Source organism: Gopherus evgoodei, chromosome 4, assembly GCF_007399415.2.
Source record: "Gopherus evgoodei ecotype Sinaloan lineage chromosome 4, rGopEvg1_v1.p, whole genome shotgun sequence".
Taxonomy (NCBI): domain Eukaryota; kingdom Metazoa; phylum Chordata; order Testudines; family Testudinidae; genus Gopherus; species Gopherus evgoodei.
In genome coordinates, this window is record NC_044325.1 from 97280722 (window position 1) to 97304713 (window position 23992).

General features: G+C 42.7%; 1 protein-coding gene across 4 annotated transcripts in view; it reads left to right on the top strand.

Annotated features, from left to right (window-relative positions):
* Positions 1 to 23992, top strand: part of KIAA1549L (KIAA1549 like) — a 233171-nt gene that overhangs the window by 110746 nt on the left and 98433 nt on the right. For 2 of the 4 annotated variants that reach the window (XM_030560295.1, XM_030560296.1), the window contains exons 2-5: positions 7841 to 11707; positions 17399 to 17511; positions 20253 to 20472; positions 23194 to 23327. In XM_030560295.1, coding sequence (XP_030416155.1) covers positions 7841 to 11707; positions 17399 to 17511; positions 20253 to 20472; positions 23194 to 23327 — 4334 coding nt within the window. The remainder of the gene's footprint in view (positions 1 to 7840; positions 11708 to 17398; positions 17512 to 20252; positions 20473 to 23193; positions 23328 to 23992) is intronic. The other 2 variants (XM_030560297.1, XM_030560300.1) reach the window with 2 other exon arrangements.

Genomic DNA, 23992 nt, shown 5'->3' on the forward strand with positions numbered 1-23992 from the left:
TGACCTGAATATATACTGAAAAGTAGCTCAGTCCAATAAAAGTGGAAATCTGGTTTAAATCATTTAAGTTGTTTCCAAGATTATCACATCACCTGAAGAAGTCCAGACTCCAAATGACTGAAACATTGAGCTGTTTCTTGTCTTATTAATAGATGTGTCTAGCCAATGAAGAATTGGTGTTTTGGAGTTTTTTAAATTTGAAAAGTGGGGTGTCAGATATTGAACTTGCGTACTGTATTTGGTAGTTTTCTTACAGGAACTTGTAAAAGGCTATCGTAGGGCTGTGGTGTTGAATCATAGAAAAAAAGGAAAAAATGTCACAAAAGAAAAACTATACCACTATTTTGTGCAGCAGACTCCCAGCATGGAGCGTCTCTGCTCCATTTGGTTTCCAGAATGGTAAAACACAAGCTTTCCTCAGAACTGGATTACTGTGTAGAATCTACTGCTAAGGACCCGGGAAGGATCCTTTCAGTCATTGTAAATCAATAGAAAATGCAAACAGTCTTTTCTGAGGGGTGCAGTCTGACAGGAATAAAGCAGTCTAGTCCCCATTTTCTCCTGACCTCTCAGTCTGGCTGGTTCTGAGAGTCTCCAGGTTCAGTTCTGTCCTAGATGGGAAGAAAGAGAAAATATTCTTCATGAGAAACCCCAAGCTATTTCCTCCTCTTGCTTAAAGGCCTGCCCTGATGAGTTCATGGGAGACGGAGTCTGTAACTGACAGACTGAATAGGTAGGTTCGCTAGCGTGGAGCAGGGACTGAAGCCATTCCTTACCTGATCTAGTACACCGCAACAGTTTTTTTTTCATATTCCCTGGCTTCTAACATCATACAGCAAATAGGGCCAAGTTTTCAAATCTCAGCTCGATAAGTGTGCAATTTGAATATCTGATGGCCTGATCTAACCATTGTACAAAGATCAGGCCATCAGATATTCAAATTGCACACTTATCGAGCTGAGATTTGAAAACTTGGCCCTATTTGCTGTATGATGTTAGATTGTACATGTGATGTCTGCATTGTACAGAAATGCAAGGTTTTTATGGACATGGCATATGCATGCATTTTTGTTGATTGTAACCTTTTTTCAATATAGTCAACTTGACTGTAGGTTGGGCTGAAACCTTAGAATCCAGCCTGTATAAGGGGCAGTGCTTATATGCACTGCCTCAGGAGTGGGGCATGAACCAGACTGTGGTCCTGGGGCTTCCCCCCTTTTCCAGGGAAACATAATCTCAACATCCTTTTTGATGGCACAGGTTACTTTGCTGTCTGCATCAGCTGTGGTATAGGAGCTGGTGCACTGGGGGGCAGAGCCAAAGCTTCACACACTTCCCACCCCTGCCAGCCCACCTGTGCAGAAGAGAGAGTGGCCACACATTGTCTGGGTGGGAACCTAAGGTAAGGAGGCTCCTTATGCACTCTTACTTCTCTATGCAAGTCACAGGAGAGCTCACAATTGAGCACTGTTTGTTTGTATAGGTGAAAATTCATAACTTTTTCTGGAATTGATTGGTTTCTCTCTTTCCTGCCTTGACACATTTTGAAATATTTCCTGTTACTGAAAATGAAAAAGTTTATTAATCAATAAGGGTTGTTTTAATGACTCACTGCTAAGTGGGTTTTAACCCTAAGAAGAAGACAGTAAGTCAATAGCCTGGAGTGTGATAGAACAAAAGGTCATCCTAAATAGCATAAATAACTAATGAAATATACAAACTATGGCTCGGTGTGTAATTTAAATGAGTACAGAGTTCTCAATTTCATAGTTGGTTCAATTTGCTCTGTAGCTGCTTTTGCCAAGTGTTAGAGTTGCTGGTAGATTGTAAAGGTCACATTTTCTCCTGGACAGACACTTTACCGCTGTAATTAACTATGCTAATCTGCATTTTCATAGGCTGGTAATCTGAAACAAGTTGTAAAGGTGGAAGGAATTTTAATTTCAGTGGATTTACTAAAGCTGTCTCCAGTTGCTACCAGTGCAACTCATGCGCGCAGGTCCCATCAGGCCATCTCTGTTCCTTCATGTGTCTTGGTTCTGGTCTCCTTGCTTCCTGGGACAGCCTGGGAAAGGTTTCATGTTCCAGAAGGCAGCACACCACTACTTGTGTATAAATGCTACAACTCAGTATCTTTGCCTCATTAGGATCTTGGTCAAACTTTACCATGTACTTACACTTTTCTGGCTGTTATTTATCTGCATTTTAATATCAAATGCATGTTGATAGTCATTAGATCACTCCTGTTCAAAATGTCTTCCTTGAGCTTCTGAGGTGCTATTTTTTCTTGGTTCTCCTGTTTGCTTTTTAGTCAATCTTTGAACATTTGTTCCAATAGCTCCATCTCTTTGCCCCTCTCTGTGTCTGCTGTTATGCTGCAGGGATTTATTCCATAGCACTCTCCACTCTTCCTCTAGTCTCTCCTTCTAAGAGAGAGCAAGACCACCTAAGGGTTCAGCTGCATTACACTCTCTACTTTACCTCTCCTCTTCCTGAGCTTTCATTCTCTGTCTAGTCCCACTTCTCCACCCATCTCTTATATCTCTGCCTGGATATCTTCTCACCACATTGAATTCTACATGGCTACAACTCCACCTCCAAATCCTCTACTCTCCCACTTTCTCTGCCGTCGCTGACACTCTTCCACTCCATTTCTCTCACATCTAGGCCCTTGCCAAATCCTGCCACGTTGTTTCTATATAGAGTCTCCACAATTCTTCCTTTTCTGTTTGTCCCCACTGCCAAAATCTTAGCCATCCTCCAGTAATTTCCTGTCTGCTCTCCTGGAACTGCATTTTTATTGGTCCCCTTGTCTCCTGTTTTTTCCATATTTTCTCCATTAAAAAAGATTACAGCTAAGGTTATCTTTCTTTTCCAGAGCTCTGTCTTCATATTTGTGCACTGATCTCCTGAGTATTAGGTTCAAGCTTTTCCTGCATGCTTTCTTAGCCTTCCATAACTCTGTACTCTTACTCATAAGTCTTCCAAACTTCTCACACAGCTTTGATATATGTGTCGTACTATATTTCAAGAAGTATAGTCATTTATGCTCCTTGTATATCTGCAGTGATAACAAGTATTTGAGGTTCCCCCAAAGCCAGTTATAGGTGTAGTTATGTCATAGACAAAGATGGGATTTGGTCCCCTCCTCTCCAATTGCTACTAAACATACGGCAGGGGCCTCCAAAGGAAGTGTTGCCGCAACCTGTATGAAGGAACCTGGCATGCATTTTTATTTGTTGGTCTCTCCTAATTTTTGCTTCTTTATTTCTCCTTCCTCGTCTCTGCACCTGTTTCTTTCTGTCCCGTTTTGGTGTGTTCTGCCCACACTCACATGCACATTTTATGTCTTTTTTTATTACTTGAGTCTCTGTTTGTATATCACTTGATCTCAGAACGGTAGGTGCTTATGTTAATCCATCCATGCTCAACTAGGAAAGAGGTTGCCCTAATGTACATGCACTTGAGATTAAACTCCACACATTGGAAGGATTCTTTCACTTTCCGAGTACCCCGGCTGCTCGCTAATGGAAGATGGTGAGTTATGTAAGAGTGGGAGATGTTTCTAGAAATGCACTGGTAGCCAGATGGAATGATACGAAATTTCACAGCAGCAGTGTGACAGCCTTTTGAATCTGCCTAAAGAACACCTGGTAAGTAGTTCTGTAAACCCCCTGTCATTCAACAGAATGAGTGTGGATGCCTGGGCGATTTTGTTCACCAAAGGATGTAAAACAAAAATTACCAGCTGGCATAGAAAAATACTTTACTTTAAAGTGAGGAGAAAAGGACAGGAGCTGGGTAGCTATAAGTTGTGTAAGAGAAACAGCAGATGACTCCATAGCAGATGACATTCTTATTTATTTTTTGCTACTCTAAGTTATGCCATGCTTTCATCTACGTGTCAAACTGTGATAATGTAAGTTTGACACTCTCTTAAGTCTACAGTGTCTCTTGTATGGTGCTGATGAGAATGATAACCTTCAAGTGTGAAGGAACAGAGGAAGAGAGAGAGAATGTTACAGATCATACATGGATTGATGTTGATGTATTCTGATGTTCTAGAAAGCAAAGCCTTCAGAAAAAAAAATAAATCTCTCTCTCAGTGTTTCCCTCTAGGAATCATCTTCAGAAGGCAGTAGGTGAGTCTTGTATAATGTAAACCAGGGGTAGGCAACCTATGGCACGCGTGCCGAAGGCGGCACGCAAGCTTATTTTCAGTGGCACTCACACTGTCCAGGTCCTGGCCACTGGTCCGTGGGACTCTGCATTTTAATTTAATTTTAAATGAAGCTTCTTAAACATTTTTAAAACCTTATTTACTTTACATGCAACAATAGTTTAGTTATATATTATAGACTTATAGAATGAGACCTTCTAAAAACGATAAAATGTATTACTGGCATGCGAAACCTTAAATTAGAGTGAATAAATAAAGACTCGGCACACCACTTCTGAAAGGTTGCCAACCCCTGATGTAAACCATGCAGAAGGCTTTGGCTCCACGAGGGGTGTAGCTACCAGCACTGGTGCACTGTCTAAACTGGTACTTTACAGCGCTGAAACTTGCAGCACTCGGGGGTGTTTTTTCACACCCCTGAGCGAGAAAGTTGCAGCACTGTAAAGTGCCAGTGTAGACAAGCCCTTAGCTTCTCTGAAATGGCCTTGTCTTCCTTGAGTGCTCCTTTAGCACCTCAGTCATCCAGGGGCCCCACTGACTGTTTGGCGGGCTTCCTTCCTTCCTTCTTCTGATGTACATATTTTTTCTGTTAGTTTTTGAGTCTTTTGGTATTTGCTCTTCAAATTCTTTTTTGGCCTGCCTAATTGTACTCCTACACTTGACTTGACAGAGTTCCTTTTTTTTTTTTTGAAGGATGTCTTTTTGCCTCTAACCACTTCTTTGACTCTGTTTAGCCATGGAGCCAATTTTTTGGTCCTCTTATTATTCTCTTTAATTTGAGGTATACATTTAATTTGAGCCTCTATTATGGTGTTTTTTAAAAGTTTCTATGCAGCTTGCAGGCATTTCAGTCTTGTGACTTGTGATTGTTGCTTCCCCGATAATTGGTGGAAGCCCTTTTGTGTGTGGATGCAAGGTATTTTTCAATCAGTTGAGGGAAGAACAATAGGCGTAACGTCTGTATTGTAGACTTAGGGTTGTGTGAGTCACATTGCCTCTCAGGGCTCCCCCTGGGATTGTGTAGTTTATGTAATACTTCTGACACAGGACTGTACTGAAGAGCAAAATCTAGCTCTTTGTAAGTACAATAATTTAAACTAATTTTCCCCTATATAATATTTTGTTGCCTATATTTAGGAAATATCTGAGGATTTCATATTGGTGCATAATATTCTCTTCTTTCTCTCATTCCAATTAAGTATGCTGCTTCCCTAAAATAATTTGTATCTGGATGCTTTATTTTCAGCATATGTTGCAACAAAGCCATTTCTCATCATGATACAATACAGTTCTTAAACAATATGGTATGAGGAAAGGTCTTTAATCCCTGTAATTTGAAAATGCTAAGTTGGACATGATATTACTTAGCTTAACTACAGTGTGTTAATGCTAAATGGAAATACTTGTTTCAAAATAGTTTGGACTCTGAATTTAATTTTCACATTAAGATTTTGCTATATGGTAAACAATAATATTGAGTTAGTAATAAACTAATCTGAATTACCTTTTACTCTGCAGTACTTTGGCAGCCACTTGTGTGTATCTGTAATTAAAGTGTTTTGAATGGAAGATCTGTATATATGGTGGGTTGGAGCCCAAATAGAATAATAGAATACCAGGGTTGGAAGGGACCTCAGGACCTCAGTCCAACCCCCTGCTCAAAGCAGGACCAATCCCCACACAGATTTTTGTCCCAGATCCCTAAATGGCCCCCTCAAGGATTGAATTCACAACCCTGGGTTTAGCAGGCCAATGTTCAAACCACTGAGCTATCCCTCCCCCCCTACAGGACTAGAGTAATAGAATCACAGATTTAAGACCAGTAGGAACTACTTTGATCATCTATCCTGACCTGTGTGTATGTATACAGAACAATGTGTAGCACAGATGCTGCACAGAGAAGGAATTGAGCCTAAGGCCTTATCTACACTACCAGGGTAAGTTGACCTAAGTTACACTACTCCAGTTGTGTGAATAACGTAGTTGGAGTTGCTGTAGCTTAGGTCAATTTACTGCAGCGTTCATGTCGCACTGCATCGACGGGAGATGCTCTCCTTTTGACTTACCTTACTCTCCTTGTTCTGGTGGAGTATTGGAATTGACCAGAGAGCACTCTGAGGTCGAATTAGCGTGTCTTCGCTAGACCTTCTAATCAACTCCCGCTGCATTGATTGCAGCAGCATCAGTCCCCGGTAAGTGGCCTATGACAGGCATGATATCTCCCATGTTCCTTACTTATTCCAGCGGTGTCATGATCTACATAGTAGATTATCTCCTCCTGGGCTGGCTCAGCTGCACTGTCTGGCTTATTGTGGGGCTGAGCCAATGCCCTGCCTACTTCTTATACAGTTGATTGAGGGGTGCAATGTATTGAAAACTGTTAAAATTACAAGCTATCATTGCAAGTTTATAAGTGGTTTCAAGGGGGAGTAGGAGGTCTGTAGCATCTACTCCAACATTGGTTGAAGTCACATAGCAATGTGTATGTATGTGCGAGGAAAGGACCAATTTTGTTACATCTGTAGTATCATTACCCACGCACATTACAGGGGACAGGTCTGCTCCCTTTTATGGCCTGGGTATATAGGCTGGGCCACAATCTGGCTGACAGTGAAATGGAAAAGAAAAATGATAAGCTTTAGCTGATTGATTATCTCATGAAAAAAACAAGAAAATGTTAATTTTGATCTTGATTGAGTCATAATTAAAATAAAAAGAATGTAAGATTTTCCAAATTGTGATTTTTAAGCTTACTGTCTAATCATTTTAAGAAAACAAAGCCTAGGGACAATATGGTGTAGAATGCTAAATAAATTGGTGCTAGAGGTGTTTTATACATCTGCACATATCAAATAAGGAGTTTAATTTCCTCATTTGTTTTTAATTCCCCCTAATCAATTTCATCCCTGTTATATTTTCTTGCCTTTCTGCCTATAATTACACATGTTATTAGAGCTGGCAAGATGACCACTTACAGATGCTTCATAGAGGAACCCAACCAATTTTGACTCTATTCCCATAATGTATAGTATGCTAAGTCAGTGATGTTTGGTTGTCAGAATCCATTCCCTCTGTATAGCTGCTTCTAAACCCTAACATCTTACATAATATTTTGAGAGGCAAGGTGGGTGAGATAATATCTTTTATTGGACCAGCTTTTGTTGGTGGGAGAGATGAGCATTTGAGCTTCTCTCTCACTAGCAGAAGCCGGTCCAATAAAAGATATTATCTCACCCACCTTTTGTCTCTAATATCCTGGGACCAACATAGTTATAACTACACTGCATATAAGATTTTGACACAGTATGAAGATGATAATATCAGAATTTGTCTCAAGTGCAACAAGTTAGCTTCCTAGTAGGTTAAACCATCCTAGTTTATGAGCAATATCTGTAATTATTTGTATTATCACTGTAAGTAAAGCTTGGCGTTATCTTTTATTTTTCTGTATAATGAAACAATGAGACAGTTATGTTTACTCATATTGCACTTCTCATGTTCATATTTTTTAACTTTGTCTGATTGTTTATTCATTATGTCCTTCCAACACAAAGAAATGTCATTTACCTAGGATTAAACATGTCCTGTTCAGATTCACTGGTGTAGTGTATCACGATAACACTTTTTTGCAAAATATTCATTTTAATTATTGTTTTACAGGTACCAAACAACACCAAACAAATGTTGCCCCCTCTACAGAGTCTCTTGCTAACTGGAGATCTATATTTTCACCAACATGGCCTTCAACAGAAATTAAGTCTTCCTCAATGGCTGACATGTCAATGAGACAAACATTGGAGAATGCAAAATTGCTTCAGATAATAAAAACAACACTGACTGGTGCCAGGACTATGGATCAAACTAATTTTTCACCCACTCTTTACCAAGGCAGTGGAAATAGTGCATCCCAGGAGCCTTCTGAAGTTTCAGCTGAATCACCAGTGAGGTCATCATCTCAAGATGTAGATGAAACAGCTATTGTATCAGGTTTGCCTCAAATCAGTATGTTTGCCACATTGTCCACAAAACCATCAATGACACATTCAAGTACTGCTGTGCCATCTCAGCTAACATCATTAGAAACACCCTCCATTTCAAAAGAAAGTACATCAGGATCAGACATTCTTGCAACTGTTCCATCACCATCATTTTCTTCATTGGTAATACAATCACCTCATACCATTATCCTTTCTAAGTTGACTGTACTATCCACCAAAGTGCCTTTATCCACAGATACTGAAAGTTCCTTCCACATAGATTCAGCTGACTCTCATTTTAGTGCAAGCAGAGTTAATCCACCAAGCACAGTCACTGCTGTAAATTCCAGTATAGTGAATCACACATTATCCAGAAGGGGTCCCAAAGAGGTCACAGGTACCACATCACTTAAGAGCTTTGGATCAACATTGAGACATTCCACAAAGACAATGGGAAGAGTGTCACCCTCAGAAAGTATGTCCCTACTATCTGCACAGTCTCCTACTTCGCCGTCAGTAATATCCTCTCAGTCTTTCCTACCAATAGCTTCTGAAACTGTGTCATGGCTTCCTACTGAAAGAACTTCATTATTTCACTCAACAGATAACGTGTCTTCTTCTGGAGCAATACCTGCCAATCTGCCATTCAAGGCAGTGGTGACTGACAGAGAGAGTGTCGTCAGCCCAGCTGCATCATCACCAGCTTTTAATAGTAAATCAGAGATTCCAGTGGTTAGTACTTCATTCTTTCATACCGTGGGCACTATATCTGCATTACCAAAAGTGACAAATCATCAGTCTTCCACATCAACTAACGATATGTTGGGTTCTGCCAAGGCAATATTTTTATCACCAACTTCTAATAGCCCAATGGGAGTCTCCCATTCAACAGAAAATAGGTCTCCCTTTACTGTGCCAAGAACATTAATTCCAGATGCACTAAGCCCTAGCACTGCAATAGTTCCACCACCAGCACCTACAAGTATATCAGACTTTCTTTTCAGAAAAACCACACTTCCTTATTCAACAGATAAAGAATCTTCCTTAATAACTGTGACAAATCATACTTTTAATATTATAGCACATACTAGCAATGCAACAAACTCAGCGCCAGCCTATGAGACCACTTCTACATCCCCTCTAATAAATATTTCGTCCCTTCACTCAACAGTGTCAATCAGTCAAGTTTTTGGAAAAGAGGTAACTGATACAGTTTATGAGGAAAATACAGTGGTATTTTCAAGTGATTTTGAACATACTTCGCAACCTTTTGATGGCTATTCAGTTAGAGAGGCACCCCATCAGTCTTTCGAAACAGGTAGTACAGCCAAAATGTACACTAACATACATGCTAACAAGGTCCTTTCTTACGGATCTCAACGTTCCAGAGTTTTTCCAGAAACTCGAGCCAGCAAACACACAACAGGAACAATGCTGCGTGAAAGTATTTTGAAAACAGAAATCATCGGTTCTGTTACTACATCTGCAGTATCATTACCCACTCCCAATACAGGTCTTTCAAAATCTGTGTTCACTATTAAAGATACACCTGCTATTCATAATTCTACAACTTCACAGCTTTCAGCTATTAATGGAGAAAATCTAGCTGTAGACTTAACAGAAAATGAAGAAACAAATACAGGAGCCTTCACCATTGTCACTCCACATATAGAATTTGCCCCTCTACCAGCTTTAAATAAACCTGACTTTTCCACTGATCAAGTTTCAATCACAGATGATACAAAACCATGGACCACTATTGTGCCTTCAGAATTATATGCATTGCCATCATTTGTTCCAGCAACAGAAGCCCCACACAGCCCAGCATCAACTTTCTCTAGTATTTCAAATGCTGCCTCTGAAAGCAGTTTAGATACTACAAAGATACCTATAATTACTGCTTCAGCTTCTGAATGGACTACTACAGCCGTGCTTACTTCAGCTGGTGTTAGTATTCTGTCAGTAAAAGAAACAACGAACAGTCCAATAATAGAAGTTTCTCCAAGCACTTCTTCATTAGAAACTGGGTATCACGCCCCATATTCAACAATTTCAGGTCTGCAACCGCAAATAAATGATGTTACAAACAAACAAACTGCTTCTATCTCTGTAACTTTAGAAACATCTACACCTGCAACATCTAATCAAAATGTTTCAACTTCACCGTTGACTGAAATTAAGTCTCCTAATTTCACACAATTTAACAAACATTCATCTGCCCTGGAAATGTCTAGTGTTCAGTATTTGTCCCATGCTACCACTACAGCTCTACCTGCAGCACAGTCAAAAAAAGATATTGCCACGACTCAAAATGTTACTGAATTCTTCTCTCTCAGGGACACTAACTTCACTGCAAACTTTGAAATATCCCCCCATCTGTATTTGCCTACAGTGAAGGATTTTTCAGCTGATTATACAAGTACTGCTTCTAGCAATCTGAAATCTCAGACAACCCATGGTGAAAAAGTCTCTTCATCAACAAAAGCCTTATACACAACACAGTCTGAGCTACCATTGGCTTCTCAATTCACTGGCAATTTGATTGTCTCAGCTAATAATGAAATTAGTTCTGTCAGTGGTACACAACCAACAATTTCTTCCTTTCCAGTAGCCAAACAATTTTCAAGTTCAATACCGATATCTATTCTAACTACAGAAAAATACATGACTTCTGAAAATTTGACAGACTTTACAAACAGCTCTGTTTCAGAACCACCTAGTCACTTGACTAGTGTTATTCAAAAACAAGCTACGTTTAGTACAGAGACATGGCATGCAAATGGTACAGGTGATATTCTAATTACAGTTGCTGTATCCAATGAATCTACCAATGGCACCCCATCGCAAACACTTACCACCAATGCTTTGCAGTCAGTCATCATAACTTCTGTCCATGCATCACCAACACAAATAACCTCTGCTTTTTTGCCAACAACCAACTTTACCCATTCTGTCATTACAGTGCTACCTTCAGTGTCGGCGGGTGCAATACCTACAGTAGCAACTTCAGAAGCAAAATCAGTAACAGGAAAATCTGCGACAACTTCATCCTTGTTTTCTCTAGGCACTGAAAATTCACCCTTGCTGTCTGTGACAGCATTAAGCACATTGATTTCAACACTAGCAAAAAATAACAGTGCCTCAAAAATGACATCGACAGTACCAGCACATACAAACTTTCCATTTGCACCAAGACACACACCTACATCACCCCCCCACACCAATGTTATGTTTCTAACCAATAAAGTTAGCACAGTCACAGCTTCCACACTGACATCCGCAACACACACACAAAGACAGATAGAAACCACAGTACCTGACACTAAGATATTCACAAGCTCAGAAATCACCAAAACATCAACTGCATATCCACTGACAATTACAGCAGCTTTGACATCTATTACAGCATCAGCAAAAACAACTAGGCTCCCCCCTGCTCCAGTGGAAAACAATTCTGCTGCTCCTACAACTGCAATTGCAACTTTCGCTAATGTGACAACAGTTTCCCGTCCGGAATGCCAGCTGTCCAGTAACCTTATGGTTAAATCAGGTATGGCTCTATACTCAGCTTGTTTGATTAGAAATACATTAGTTTTGTATGAAGTATAGTTCATCATAAATAGAAAAGTTGTTTAAATACTGATTAGTTTACTGAATAACTTAAGGGCTAAATGTGGGGATTAGATACAATGGGGATGACTACACTAACAAGCCAAATAGATAGGTGATGGTGAGGTTAGTAAATATAGATAATAGATTTATGTATATACTTTTACATTTCACCATATATATGCTTAAAGGAGGTAAGCTGCATGGTGGTCAAGCATATTATGATAGTTTGTTCCTTCCTCTACAGTGACGGGCAGAGGTAACAGATTGAGACAGGTTAATATACTAGATAGACTTTTGTTCTGATATGGAATGCTATGTCATTCTGTAAAGTCCTACGTACAGAAAAATTTCAAAGCAATGTTTAGCATTTCATATTATACATTTTCAAAATATTTTATTGTCACATGTTGACATACTGTACTAAATTTCTGATAATAGCACCACTTGTCATGTTTCTAATCTTGGTTTCTTAAAGCTAAGGTAAGACCACTCCTAAGAATAGTAAATCGATTGGGTCCTCAGAAATCTTTTTTTTGCTAGTACAGTAACTCCTCACTTAAATTCGTCCCCAGTTAATGTTGTTTCGTTGTTACCTTGCTGATCAATTTGGGAACATACTCCTTTAAAGTTGTGCCATGCTCCTTCTAACGTAGTTTGGCAGCTGCCTGCTTTGTCCACTGCTGGCAGGAAGAGCAGCCCATTGCAGCTAGTTGGTGGAGGCTTGTAATCAGGGTGGGCCAGAGGGGCCCCCCCCGCAATCAGCGTGCCGCTCAGGAGTGGCCCCAGAGTTTCTGGCGCCCTAGGCAGAATTAGGGGGGCGGCATTTTGTGCGCTCCCCACAAGGCGCGCTGCAGCTTCCGGTTCCGCTCCCATCGCACTGCCAAAGAAGGACCCTCCGCCGAAATGCCGCAGGTGACAGCGGCAGTCATTGAGCTGCTCAATTGCCTGCCACTGTTTTCCACGGCACGTTGGCAGAAGGTCCTTCTTTGGCGGCGCGACAGGAGCGGAACTGGAAGCTCCCGTGCGCCCCGTGGGGAGCGCACAAAATGCCGCCCGCCCCGAATCGTGGCGCCCTAGGTGACTGCCTAGGGTTGCCTAATGGAAGCGCCGGCCCTGGTGCTGCTCCCCTAAGGGCTTGTCTACATCAGAAAGTTGCAGCGCTGGTGAGGGAGTTACAGCGCTGCAACTTTGAAGGTGTACACATCTGCAGGGCACCACCAGCGCTGCAACTCCCTGTTTGCAGCGCTGGCCGTACTCCCGTTTTGTCTCGGGTGTAGAGGATCCAGCGCTGGTGATCCAGCGCTGGTAATCCAATGTAGACAGTTACCAGCGCTTTTCTTGACCTCCGTGGAAGGAGGAAGCCTCTGGTAATCAAGCTGGTTTCCTTTCCCGGTTTGCTCTCTCGGTCCCGGAGCCACCCAGCAAACCGCAGGGAAGGAGACCTGCTTGCTCGGGGTTCCGGGACCGAGAGAGCAAACCGGGAAAGGAGACCAGCTTCGCCGCGGTTTGCTCTCGCGTTCCCGGAGCCAGCCAGCAAACCGCAGGGAAGGAGACCTGCTTGCTCGGGGTTCCGGGACCGAGAGAGCAAACCGGGAACGCCGCGGTTTGCTCTCTCGGTCCCGGAGCCACCCAGCAAACCGCAGGGAAGGAGACCTGCTTGCTCGGGGTTCCGGGACCGAGAGAGCAAACCGGGAAAGGAAACCAGCTTCGCCGCGGTTTGCTCTCTCGGTCCCGGAACCCCGAGCAAGCAGGTCTCCTTCCCTGCGGTTTGCTGGCTGGCTCCGGGACCGAGAGAGCAAACCGCGGCGTTCCCGGTTTGCTCTCTCGGTCCCGGAACCCCGAGCAAGCAGGTCTCCTTCCCTGCGGTTTGCTGGCTGGCTCCGGGACCGAGAGAGCAAACCGCGGCGTTCCCGGTTTGCTCTCTCGGTCCCGGAACCCCGAGCAAGCAGGTCTCCTTCCCTGCGGTTTGCTGGCTGGCTCCGGGACCGAGAGAGCAAACCGCGGCGAAGCTGGTTTCCTTTCCCGGTTTGCTCTCTCGTCCCGGAACCCCCCTTGAAGCCGCCCAACAGCGCTGCAGTGTGGCCACATCTAACACCACTTGCAGCGCTGGTTGCTGTAAGTGTGGCCACTCTGCAGCGCTGGCCCTATACAGCTGTACTAATACAGCTGTAACAACCAGCGCTGCAAAATTTTAGATGTAGACATGGCCAAAGTTCCCTGTGCAGCAGCTGCCAGCGGGCTAGCAGTTGCAGCTATCCCTCCCCCCACTGCCATGTGTTGCTCCTGCTCTCTGTTTTGGAACTGCTCCCCAAATCTTCTGCTTGTTGTGAAGATGGGGAGCTAATGTCAGGGTGTCCACCACCCCCCTGCTCCTGCACCCCGCCTACCCCTTCTCCATATAGAGCAGGGAAGGGACATGGAGGGAGATAGACAGAGAGAGCTTGGGGCAGCAGCTGCTGGTCTCAACTTCCTGATCCACTTAAAAAGACAATGCACTTAAGAGTGGGTCAGGGGCAGTGTGCATCTCTCTCTCTCTCCCACATACAAGGTGTGTGTCTGTCTCTGTCTGCTATGCTGTCTCCCCTCACCTCCATTCCTGCTGCCTTGTGGAGTGAGAGGCTACATTAACAAGTGTTAACCCTTGAGGGCTCAGCCGAGTGCTAGCTCAGCATTTAGCACAAGGGTTCTCAAACTGGGGGTCGGGACCCCTCAGAGGGTCATAAGGTTATTACATGGGGGGGGGTCATGAGCTGTCAGCCTTCACCCCAAACCCTGCTTTGCCTCCAGCATTTATAATGATGTTAAATATATGAAAAAGTATTTTTAATTTATATGGGGACGGGTCGCACTCAGAGTCTTGTTATGTGAAAGGGATCACCAGTACAAAAGTTTGAGAACCACTGATTTAGCAGCAAGGCATTCCCTGTGAAATATCCCACTTTCTTCCACCCTCTAACTTCACCAGCTCAACCAAGCTTCACAATCATCATGGCTGTGCACAGTATCAAATTGTTTGTTTAAAACGTATACTGTGTGTATATCTATATCTATATATAGATATAGATATATAATAAATAGTTTTTGTCTGGTGAAAAAAATTTCCCTGGAACCTAACCCCCACATTGACATTAATTCTTGTGGGGAAATTGGATTCGCTTAACATTGTTTCGCTTAAAGTCGCATTTTTCAGTAACATAGCTACAACGTTAAGTGAGGAGTTACTGTATAAGGGACTTAAGTTGGTGGTGTAGTACAATAGTTCTCAACCTTTCCAGACTGCTGTACCCCTTTCAGGACTCTGATTTGTCTTGCATACCCCAAGTTTCACCTCACTTAAAAACTACTTGCTTACCAACTCAGACATAAAAATACAAAAGTCTCTATTACTGAAAAATTGCTTATTCTCATTTTTTCCATATAATTATAAAATAAATCAATTGGAATATAAATATTGTACGTACATTTCAGTGTATAGTATATAGAGCAGTATAAAAAAGTCATTGTATAAAATTTTAGTTTGTACTGACTTGGCTAGTGCTTTTTATGTAACCTGTTGTAAAACTAGATAAATATCTAGATGAGTTGATGCACCCCCAGAAGACCTGTGTGTACTTCTGATTGAGAACCACTGGCATAGTGTAGCACCACATTAGATACTTAGCTTTGAGAGTTACAGAAGGAAGGGGGAGGTCTAGATAAAAGGGTATGCCAATTTATACAGGCATGAGAGGCGCTCAGGGAGAGTGAAATCTGGAAATGATCATCTCTTGGATATATTATATTCTTATTCCTATGTCTCAGGCTCCTAAATATCTGCAGCACTAACACAATATGTGCACAGCTGTGACAGACTGACAATATCCTGTAATATCTTGAACAACTTTATGGAATTAAGATAAACTTTACTGAATTAAGCTAAACCTTACTGAAGTAGGTTTAATACTTTTGGGGCACATTGTATTAAAATACAATTGTGTATGTGCTGTTGCAGCATTGTATGTACCTTCCCTAGGACGGAGTGGAGATGCTCCTGAACGTCCTCTGTTATCAGCCTTTAATGCCATTTCTCCTCTAAATATATGCATATACTCTCTGGTCGGCATAGAGCATCTTCACCAGACGCGCTATAGTGGCACAGCTGCATTGGAGTAGCTGCGTCCATGTAGCGCTTCTACTGTAGACTAGCCCTTAGTCTGTCTGCAAAGTATTTTACAAAAATGCCACGAATAAATGATCCAGTCTTTGCCCCAGAACAATCAACTAATCAACGAAAGTTTGGACAATTTCTATAATGAAACTAACAATGGATATGAAATGCCAGTTTTATTTGTTTGTTTCCACTTTGGAGAAGTAGAAATATTAATTTACTCTCTCATTATGGAAATGTGCAGTGCATATTCTTCCACACAGTCCTCCCTGAATCTTCCTGTACCATGAGCCCTGTGAGGCAATGCCACAGCAGTTGTGTTAGAATGCTCCTTCAGTCTGTCTTCAGCTAGTCTGGTTATAGTGTACTCTCCTCAAAACAGCAGTGTGCTGGTAACTCAGTGTTTTAAAAAATTACTGCAACTGTTAGTCCGTGATCCTCCAAAATAACAGGGCTGGTGTAACTACTGGGCGAACTAGGCGGCCACCTAGGGCGCCAAGATTTGGGGGCACCAAAAAGCGGTGTCTGGCATCACGGGAGTCAGCTGAGCTGGGCAGGGTGGGGAGCGAGGCCTCCATACGAAACCCACCCCCACAGCAAGGGGCGCCGCACAGGACAGTCAGCGGGAGCCTATGGTGGAGCAAGGAGGAGACAGCCGGCCAGGCGTGGCGACCAATGTGGCCAAGGGATGGAGCCGTTGGGGGAGGCAGGACGCAGTCCTGAGCTCAGGTGAGCTTCACCCTCCAACGTGCCCTGCCTGGGGCTGAGTGCAGCCGCCTCCTGGGGCGAGGGAAAGTGAAACTAAACCCTGCTGCACGACGGAGGGGAAAGAGCTGGTGCAGGTGCTGCTTCCAAACACCGACACCCTCCCCCTCGGTGCCACTGTGCCAATGCGGGGAGCCAGCCCTGATCCCCAGGGAGACCCTCACCTGCTTCCTGAGAGAGCCCAGCTCTGCCCACCTTGTCCCTGGGTCCCCCTCGGAGGGTGAATTACTCAGAGCCTGGGAACGTTTAGAGACCCTGTGAGCTGGGGGCATTCTCAGCCTCCTTCTTGTTCATAGGTTCCCCCAGGCCAGAAGGGACCATTGTGATCATCTCCTCTGACCCCTTTGTATTAATTGTAATGAACAATGCCACATTATGCAGTATTCATTTTTGAAAGTTTATAATAAGTGATGCACTGGGGAGAGGGGAAGAAGAGGAGGGGCGCAAGGTGGAAGTTTTGCCTAGGGCGCAAAATATCCTTGCACTGGCCCTGCAAAATAGGCCTTGTACACGGAGGACTGGAGAACTCTGGGCCTTGGCTAGCTCTTGCAGTATTTATCTTCCGTGTACCAGATGCACAGCGTGGCTTCTTCTTGGATCCCCTTTGAGTTATGACCGACTGACTGTGATCAAAATTAGAAGAAAAAATAAACCAACCCTCAAGCAAACAGCATATTGATGTTTCAAACTAATGTGTAACTTGGCGTTGTTTGACAGTTCTGTTCCTGAACACAAGAAGGCTGCTGATCAGCAATTCCTTAAAAGAGAATGTGACAAAAGGACTCACCCAAGCACTGAGACAAGCTTTCAACCAAAATGTCAATGCTCAAGTAAGCAAGCTTAGTTAGCTTATATGGTAAAATAAGTCTCTTTCCCCCCTTTCCCCTCGCCCCCCCAAAAACTTTTGTACTGAATATTAGTAGTCTGTGAAAGATTTTGTTTTTGTTTTGTTTTTTGTGGTTTTAATAATATGAACTAAGGGCATCCTAGTTAGTTTCTAACTCCTGTATCTCATCTCATATGCCTTAGACCCAATTCAAACAAAAAAGGCATAAGGCCTCCAAGATCCACAAAACTCAGTAGTTTACGTTTGTGATATGCAGAACCAGGTACCCTTTGATGGAATTGTGTACTGAAACTGAATGGAATTCAGTCCATGAACTGGTGCTAGATGTTCTAAGGATGGTATTAACTACTGGACGGTTGAGGGAGTCATCGCCTTCTTTTCCCAACTGTTCCTTAGCCACTTGGCTCTAGCAGAGGGAGCAGTGTTATGAGAAGCTGAGGCTGCCTGGCTGGTTACTCAGCAGGTGCTGCAATGGCCCTTGAAGGCCAGCAGGCCCTTCCTGCAGCCCTGCTGCATGTGAGAGATCTCAGGGCTGCCAAACGTGTGGGAGACAAGATGCATGGCATATGGCAGGCTTGTTTTTGGCTATGCAATAGTTAGCATATTTAACCCCATAGTTTACCCATTTTTTTTTCCTTCTCTTTCACCTCATCAAGGCCTGCCCCTGCCCAAAAACAAAAACAGAAAGGCAGAAAACTTGTGTTTGGAGCTTAAAAGAAAGGATTTAGAATTACACATTCTGAGGCTTTTAAATTTTATTGCCAATGACAGATACAGACGAAAATATTTTTTTCCCAAAAATTTTCATAACATCATTATTGTTTAATAACAGACTGTTTCGATTGTGCATGCAGTTAATGGCAAACTGATATGTTTTGGAGAGTTTACTTTGGTCTTTAAATAATACAGTTCTCTATGCATCTGAGAACTTCACTGATATGATTAAGTCTAAATGGCAATTCAGCATTTCAAGTGACAAATATTTACTTTAGCTCACATTTCTCCTTTTTATGGTTAGATTTTATTTAACTTGTTTTTCTATAAGTTCTGATGTAACGGCTTGTTGTATAACTTTTTGTAGCTGAGTTTAGCAGGCTAACTGTAAATACGAGTGTATACAGTATTTCTCTGTCATTTGCAGTCAGGTTTTTGTTGTTCTGAAGATACAGCATTTCTATTAATCTTCTTTAAACCAGAAATAAAACGGTCTTTTCCAGAAAAGCCCCTGATTTTTTTATTTGTTAAAAATTAGCTGCAATTTTATTGGGCTGCTTTGTGGGCAAGTCAAGGGGGGGATTTTATTTGCAGAAATTGGGTGCATTGCAGAGGTGGCAATCTGTTTTGGAGAAAAGTGCAAGGCTTTGAGTAACTTTTCCAGGGAAGAAAGGCAGGGGTGGCCCAAACACTATGTGGGCTCTAACAATTTTAGGGTTCTTTTATGGTGGCTGTCATTTTATTTTAAAAGGTAAAAAGGGGGAAGAGAGGTAGTTGTCTCTTTGGCACATTGTGGGAGATGGCTACTGACAGCAGCAGCTTCTTCCTCTTGAAGGCCAGGAATGAGTACAGCCATGTAGAGAGCTAAGTGCTTCCACAGCTTAATACGGATCAGCTGCAACAGCATGGCCAGTAAATGGGTTGTCACTGCTGTCAATCCATCCTCCGCTTTGGAAGCCTAGTACCTCATACATTTGCTTCTACAGTGACAAAAAAACCCTGCAGTTGGGAGAAAACAGTTTCTACTAAAATAAATTAGAGTGGCATGTTCATTACTTTCCATGTAAATGACATGAAATTCTGGGTTATCGGGAATGTAAGCTCAGAATGAAATAGATTCTTAGAGCCATATTCTGTATAAAGTGAGGGATGGAGCTCCCATTAATATAAACGGGGTTCTTTGCACAGCTCTGCTTACTGTGTATTGGCTGTAAATAAAGACACAAAAAGGTAACATTGATAAAAATGATGGAGGAAGGACAAAAATCCTATTTGAATAAATTGTGGAAAGTCAGTTTTTTTTGTGGAGCTATAACTCTGCAGATTTCTCCTTTCCCTTTCACGTGCTAAGTTGCCAAGGGAAGATGGCAGTAGTGAGCTTAGAGAGCTTGTACCCTGTGATGGCTATACAGGCTGCAGAGTAGCTGTATTGTCACTCCTCTCCTTCTGGGTTGTGTTCCTTTCCCCTTTAATGGAGGAGCCCAACTTGATGTAGTGCTAGGGACAAGTTTTGAGCCTAAGAACCCAAGAAACTGTAAGTTCTTGCGGCAATTTTTTTCTTTCTCTTCCTGTTCTTTGCTGTGGCTCACTGTTGTGCTCATTTTGCTGTTGGTCTGTGCCCAGAACTTCTGCTGATTGCAATGTTAGCTTTGCCTGTCGAGAAAGCGCTGAGTGCACAGAACAGAGCCCCAAGTGAAGTCAGGGGGTCAGGCAGTAAACAATTTTATCCTTACACTCTTTTGGTCCTGAGACTGGAAACATTGACACACACATGACAACTTAGTGGAACTTCTTGTGTGTGAAGTTACTTGTGTATCAGGGTTTTCAGGATGGGAACTTTAGATTTTGATTCAAAATTAAAATTGCTGTATATTGCACCACCTGCTTCCCTCTTGCCCTAAGGGAGATTACATGCAAAACCTCTAGGAAATCCTATTCAGAATGAAAAAATCCAATAGCTTGGTAGTTAAAATGGAAATTAAAAAAAGACATTTTCCCTGTGTGTTTTAGGTTGAAATTCTGGAACAATCAAACAATGTGACAGTTGGTTACTACGTTACGAAGGGGAGGTTGGTTTTTATACCTGCTGTTGTTATTGAAATGCTCATTGCTTATGGTATTAGCAACACCACAGCGGACATAAAGCAGCATGTGCCAAATCTTCAGTCTGTTGCTGTACTGGCGTTGCCATGGAATCCATTACCTGCATACCACTTCCAGCTGAAAACAGGCAAGTAACAAAATCACATATCTGGTGTAACAGTTGCACGACTTGTGGTTAGATAGTTGGCTGCGTGTGTGTGTTCTTCCTGTGTGCTGTCCCAGCTCTGCGCAGACAGTTGGCATAGCACCCCTCAAGCGAACTGCCCAGTGACCACAAGAACTGTTAAGGTACGAAGGCGCCCAGCCAGATTTATTGTTGACGAAGCATAGCACCTGGCACTCTATGAGGATACTAAGACATGTATGCCTGTAACAGTGGATCAGCTCAGTCAGTGGCAGGACTTTCCACTGTCCCTAGGCTGGCCAAAGACACTCCCTCTGAGATACATCTTTATATACCAATACAAACAAGTTATGCACTGTCATCCTGACCTTGTCTTTTAGTAGGGGTCAGTGTGTTTCTGTCATCCTTGGGGAATGTTTTTGTACCATCCTTCATATCAAGATGTATTTGCATGAATACTCTGTACTTAGCACTTCTTAGGAATGTGTATTTCTGCAATATCAGCCCTGTTCTTGTCAGGTTCTATGACCAGGTTCTGCCTCATACCAGGCCTAGGGCTTATATCTCAGGCTCTCTTCATACTACACAAGTTACTGTCAGTTCAGCCATCAGTTCCTCTCAGAGAAAACAGTGATCTAAATTTGGTACCCAGTTCCATGTGTGCAGTCCCATTTACTCCTGGGGGCGTTCTGTGCACAATATTTTAAAATCCTGCAAATTTTATTTGTCAAAATAACACTACATAATCATGCCAGTTTCAATTATTTTGGTAATTTATTTTAAAATACCTGTCAGCAAGTATGTCTGTAACAATATGGACACACACAAAATTTCCCCCAGGAGTAGAGAGTTAAAGAAACCCCTAATACAACCTAGTTCCTGTTTCTCTACCCTCTTCCTACCTCCCCCCCACCCCCAAAGCCCAGCCAGGGGTCCAGACACCCACAACCCCTCTCCCTCAGAGACCACCTGTGCCACCCCACCCCAGTCAATGCACCTGAACCCTCTGCTCCCCAGAGTCCAGCTGCAGGGCCCCTTGCCCAGACACCTGCCCCCCTCCCTCTCAGAGCCCAGGGATACAGAGGGAGAAACAACCTGATGCTCGGTCCCAGGCTTACAGGGAGTTTCCTGCATGCTCTCCTTCCCTCAAGGGGTGCTGGGAACTGCAGTTGCCAGAAACCCTCTAGCTCCCTCTCCCTCCCCGCAGCAGTGTCTTCTATATGCAAGCTGGGCACTGCTGGGACCAGTGGCCCCTAGTGGCGGCTAGAGCACTGCAGCTCATTTTCATGGGGGGGAAGGAAATTCTACATGCACAATGTCAAGTATCAGAAGGGTAGCCGTGTTAGTCTGGATCTGTAAAAGCAGCAAAGAATCCTGTGGCGCCTTATAGACTAACAGATGTTTTGGAGCATGAGCTTTCGTGGGTGAATACCCACTTCCTCAGATGCATGTAGTGCATCTACACCAGCAACACCATCACAGGACCCAACCAGACCAGCCACACCATCACTGGTTCACCCACCTGCACATCTACCAATGCAATACACGCCATCACATGCCAGCAATGCCCCTCCGCCATGCACACCGGCCAAACCGGACAGTCTCTTTTAGATCCATGTGAGGTGGATGTGCAGGTGGGTGAACCAGTGATGGTGTGGCTGGTCTGGTTGGGTCCTGTGATGGTGTCGCTGGTGTAGATGCACTACATGCATCTGAGGAAGTGGGTATTCACCCCGAAAGCTCATGCTCCAAAACATCTGTTAGTCTATAAGGTGCCACAGGATTCTTTGCTGCTTTTACATGCACAATGTTAATTTCTGCAAAATTTTGCATTGCGCAGTGGCACAGAATTCCTCCAGGAGTACCCATTGTTCGTGCCCTGTCTCTTTTAAATGTGAGAATGGTGGGACATCTTTATCCCGGGTGCAACTCCGCTGAAAACAGTGGAGTTACACCTGGGATGAATTGGACCCAATACATTTAAATATTTGAAATCCTCAGACTTTGAACTAAATGCGTGAAATGTATTCTGAAGCATATTATGTATTTCCTATGATGCCGGGAGCCCCATGTATGCATATAAGGTCTGGCTGGACCAACTGGGGTCTTGGATTCCGAACATCCTAAACCTTGGTTATGATTTTAACCTCTCTGTAACACTGCTGCAGTGCTCAGTGCAGATTAATAGGAGAATTTGGGGGAACTGGTCCACACTTACCTTGTGTCTCCAGATTGATTCCCCATATAGTAGGTGAAGTATTGCACTAGCAGGTCAGCCAGTGAAGACATATTTTGAATTTCAAAGAGATTTCATAAGCATATAAAATATATTACAAATATCTTGTTGAGTATACTGTTATCCAGAGAAAAAAAGAATGAGCAGCTGTATGATTTTTTTCTTTCCTATGAGGTTAAAATCCTTAAAGATTTTAAAGATATTCATGTTTTAAAATGCTTTTTGTTCGTACCTTAGCCTTTGAACAAGAACGTGCAATCATACATATCACTTTTATTTATGCTTTTAATCACAGATTTTAATTTTTGAATTTTATCTTAATGATAACCTGTTTCTAGTGCTGCTTAAAAACATAAGCAAACCTCACATGATATTACTATCTCTTGTTTAATTTCTTAAATTTATCATTTTGGTGTGACTCATTATAGGAGTTACGCAGGCTAGGAATATATTTTCACTAAAACACACACATACTATTCCTGTTGTAGAGCTGCAGTTTGTTGGTCAAGCAGACAACATACAGTCATGCAAGTTTGTTCAGACCATGGAGCAACGGTTACAAAAAGCATTTGAGGATGCTGAAAGAAAGGTCTTAAACACTAGCAACAACTTAACGGTTCAGGTAAAATTTAACCTCTTTAGCCAATCTGTAAGTCACATATGATTATTCCCTGCTGTTAAGAATGCTAGTAGACATGTTAATGTCAACAAAATAAACTTGATAGTCACTTTGGAAATGTTTTTATATTTTCATATTAAATTAGGTATGCTGTTTTACATTTTACTACAATCTTATGGATGCAACCTTTGTGAAAAAAGATGATGAAGCACAGTTGCATAAAAAGTTGTTTTATTATTTGAAAAATCATTATTCATGTCACTTTTCTGAATTGAAAATTTACTGAGTTTTAGGTTTAAGTAGAGTCATCATTCTAATACTGTTTGTATTTATTACAAGCAGGCGCAGCTCCAGGCACCAGCACGTATAGTATGTGCCTGGAGTGGCAAACCATGGGGGTGCGCTCTGCCAGTCGCCGCAAGAGCGGCAGACAGGTTGCCTTCAATGGCATGCCTGTGCAGGGTCCGCTGGTCCCACAGCTTCAGAGGACCTCCCGCAGGTGTGCCGCCGAATCTGTGGGACTGGAGACCTCCCACAGACAAGCCACCGAAGGCAGCCTGTCTGCCGTGCTTGGGGTGGCAAAATACCTAGAGAGGCCCCGATTACAAGTCAGCTTCAACAAAACTCCTTCTGACAATGAAGTGTAAGATATTTTTCTCTGTGTTTTT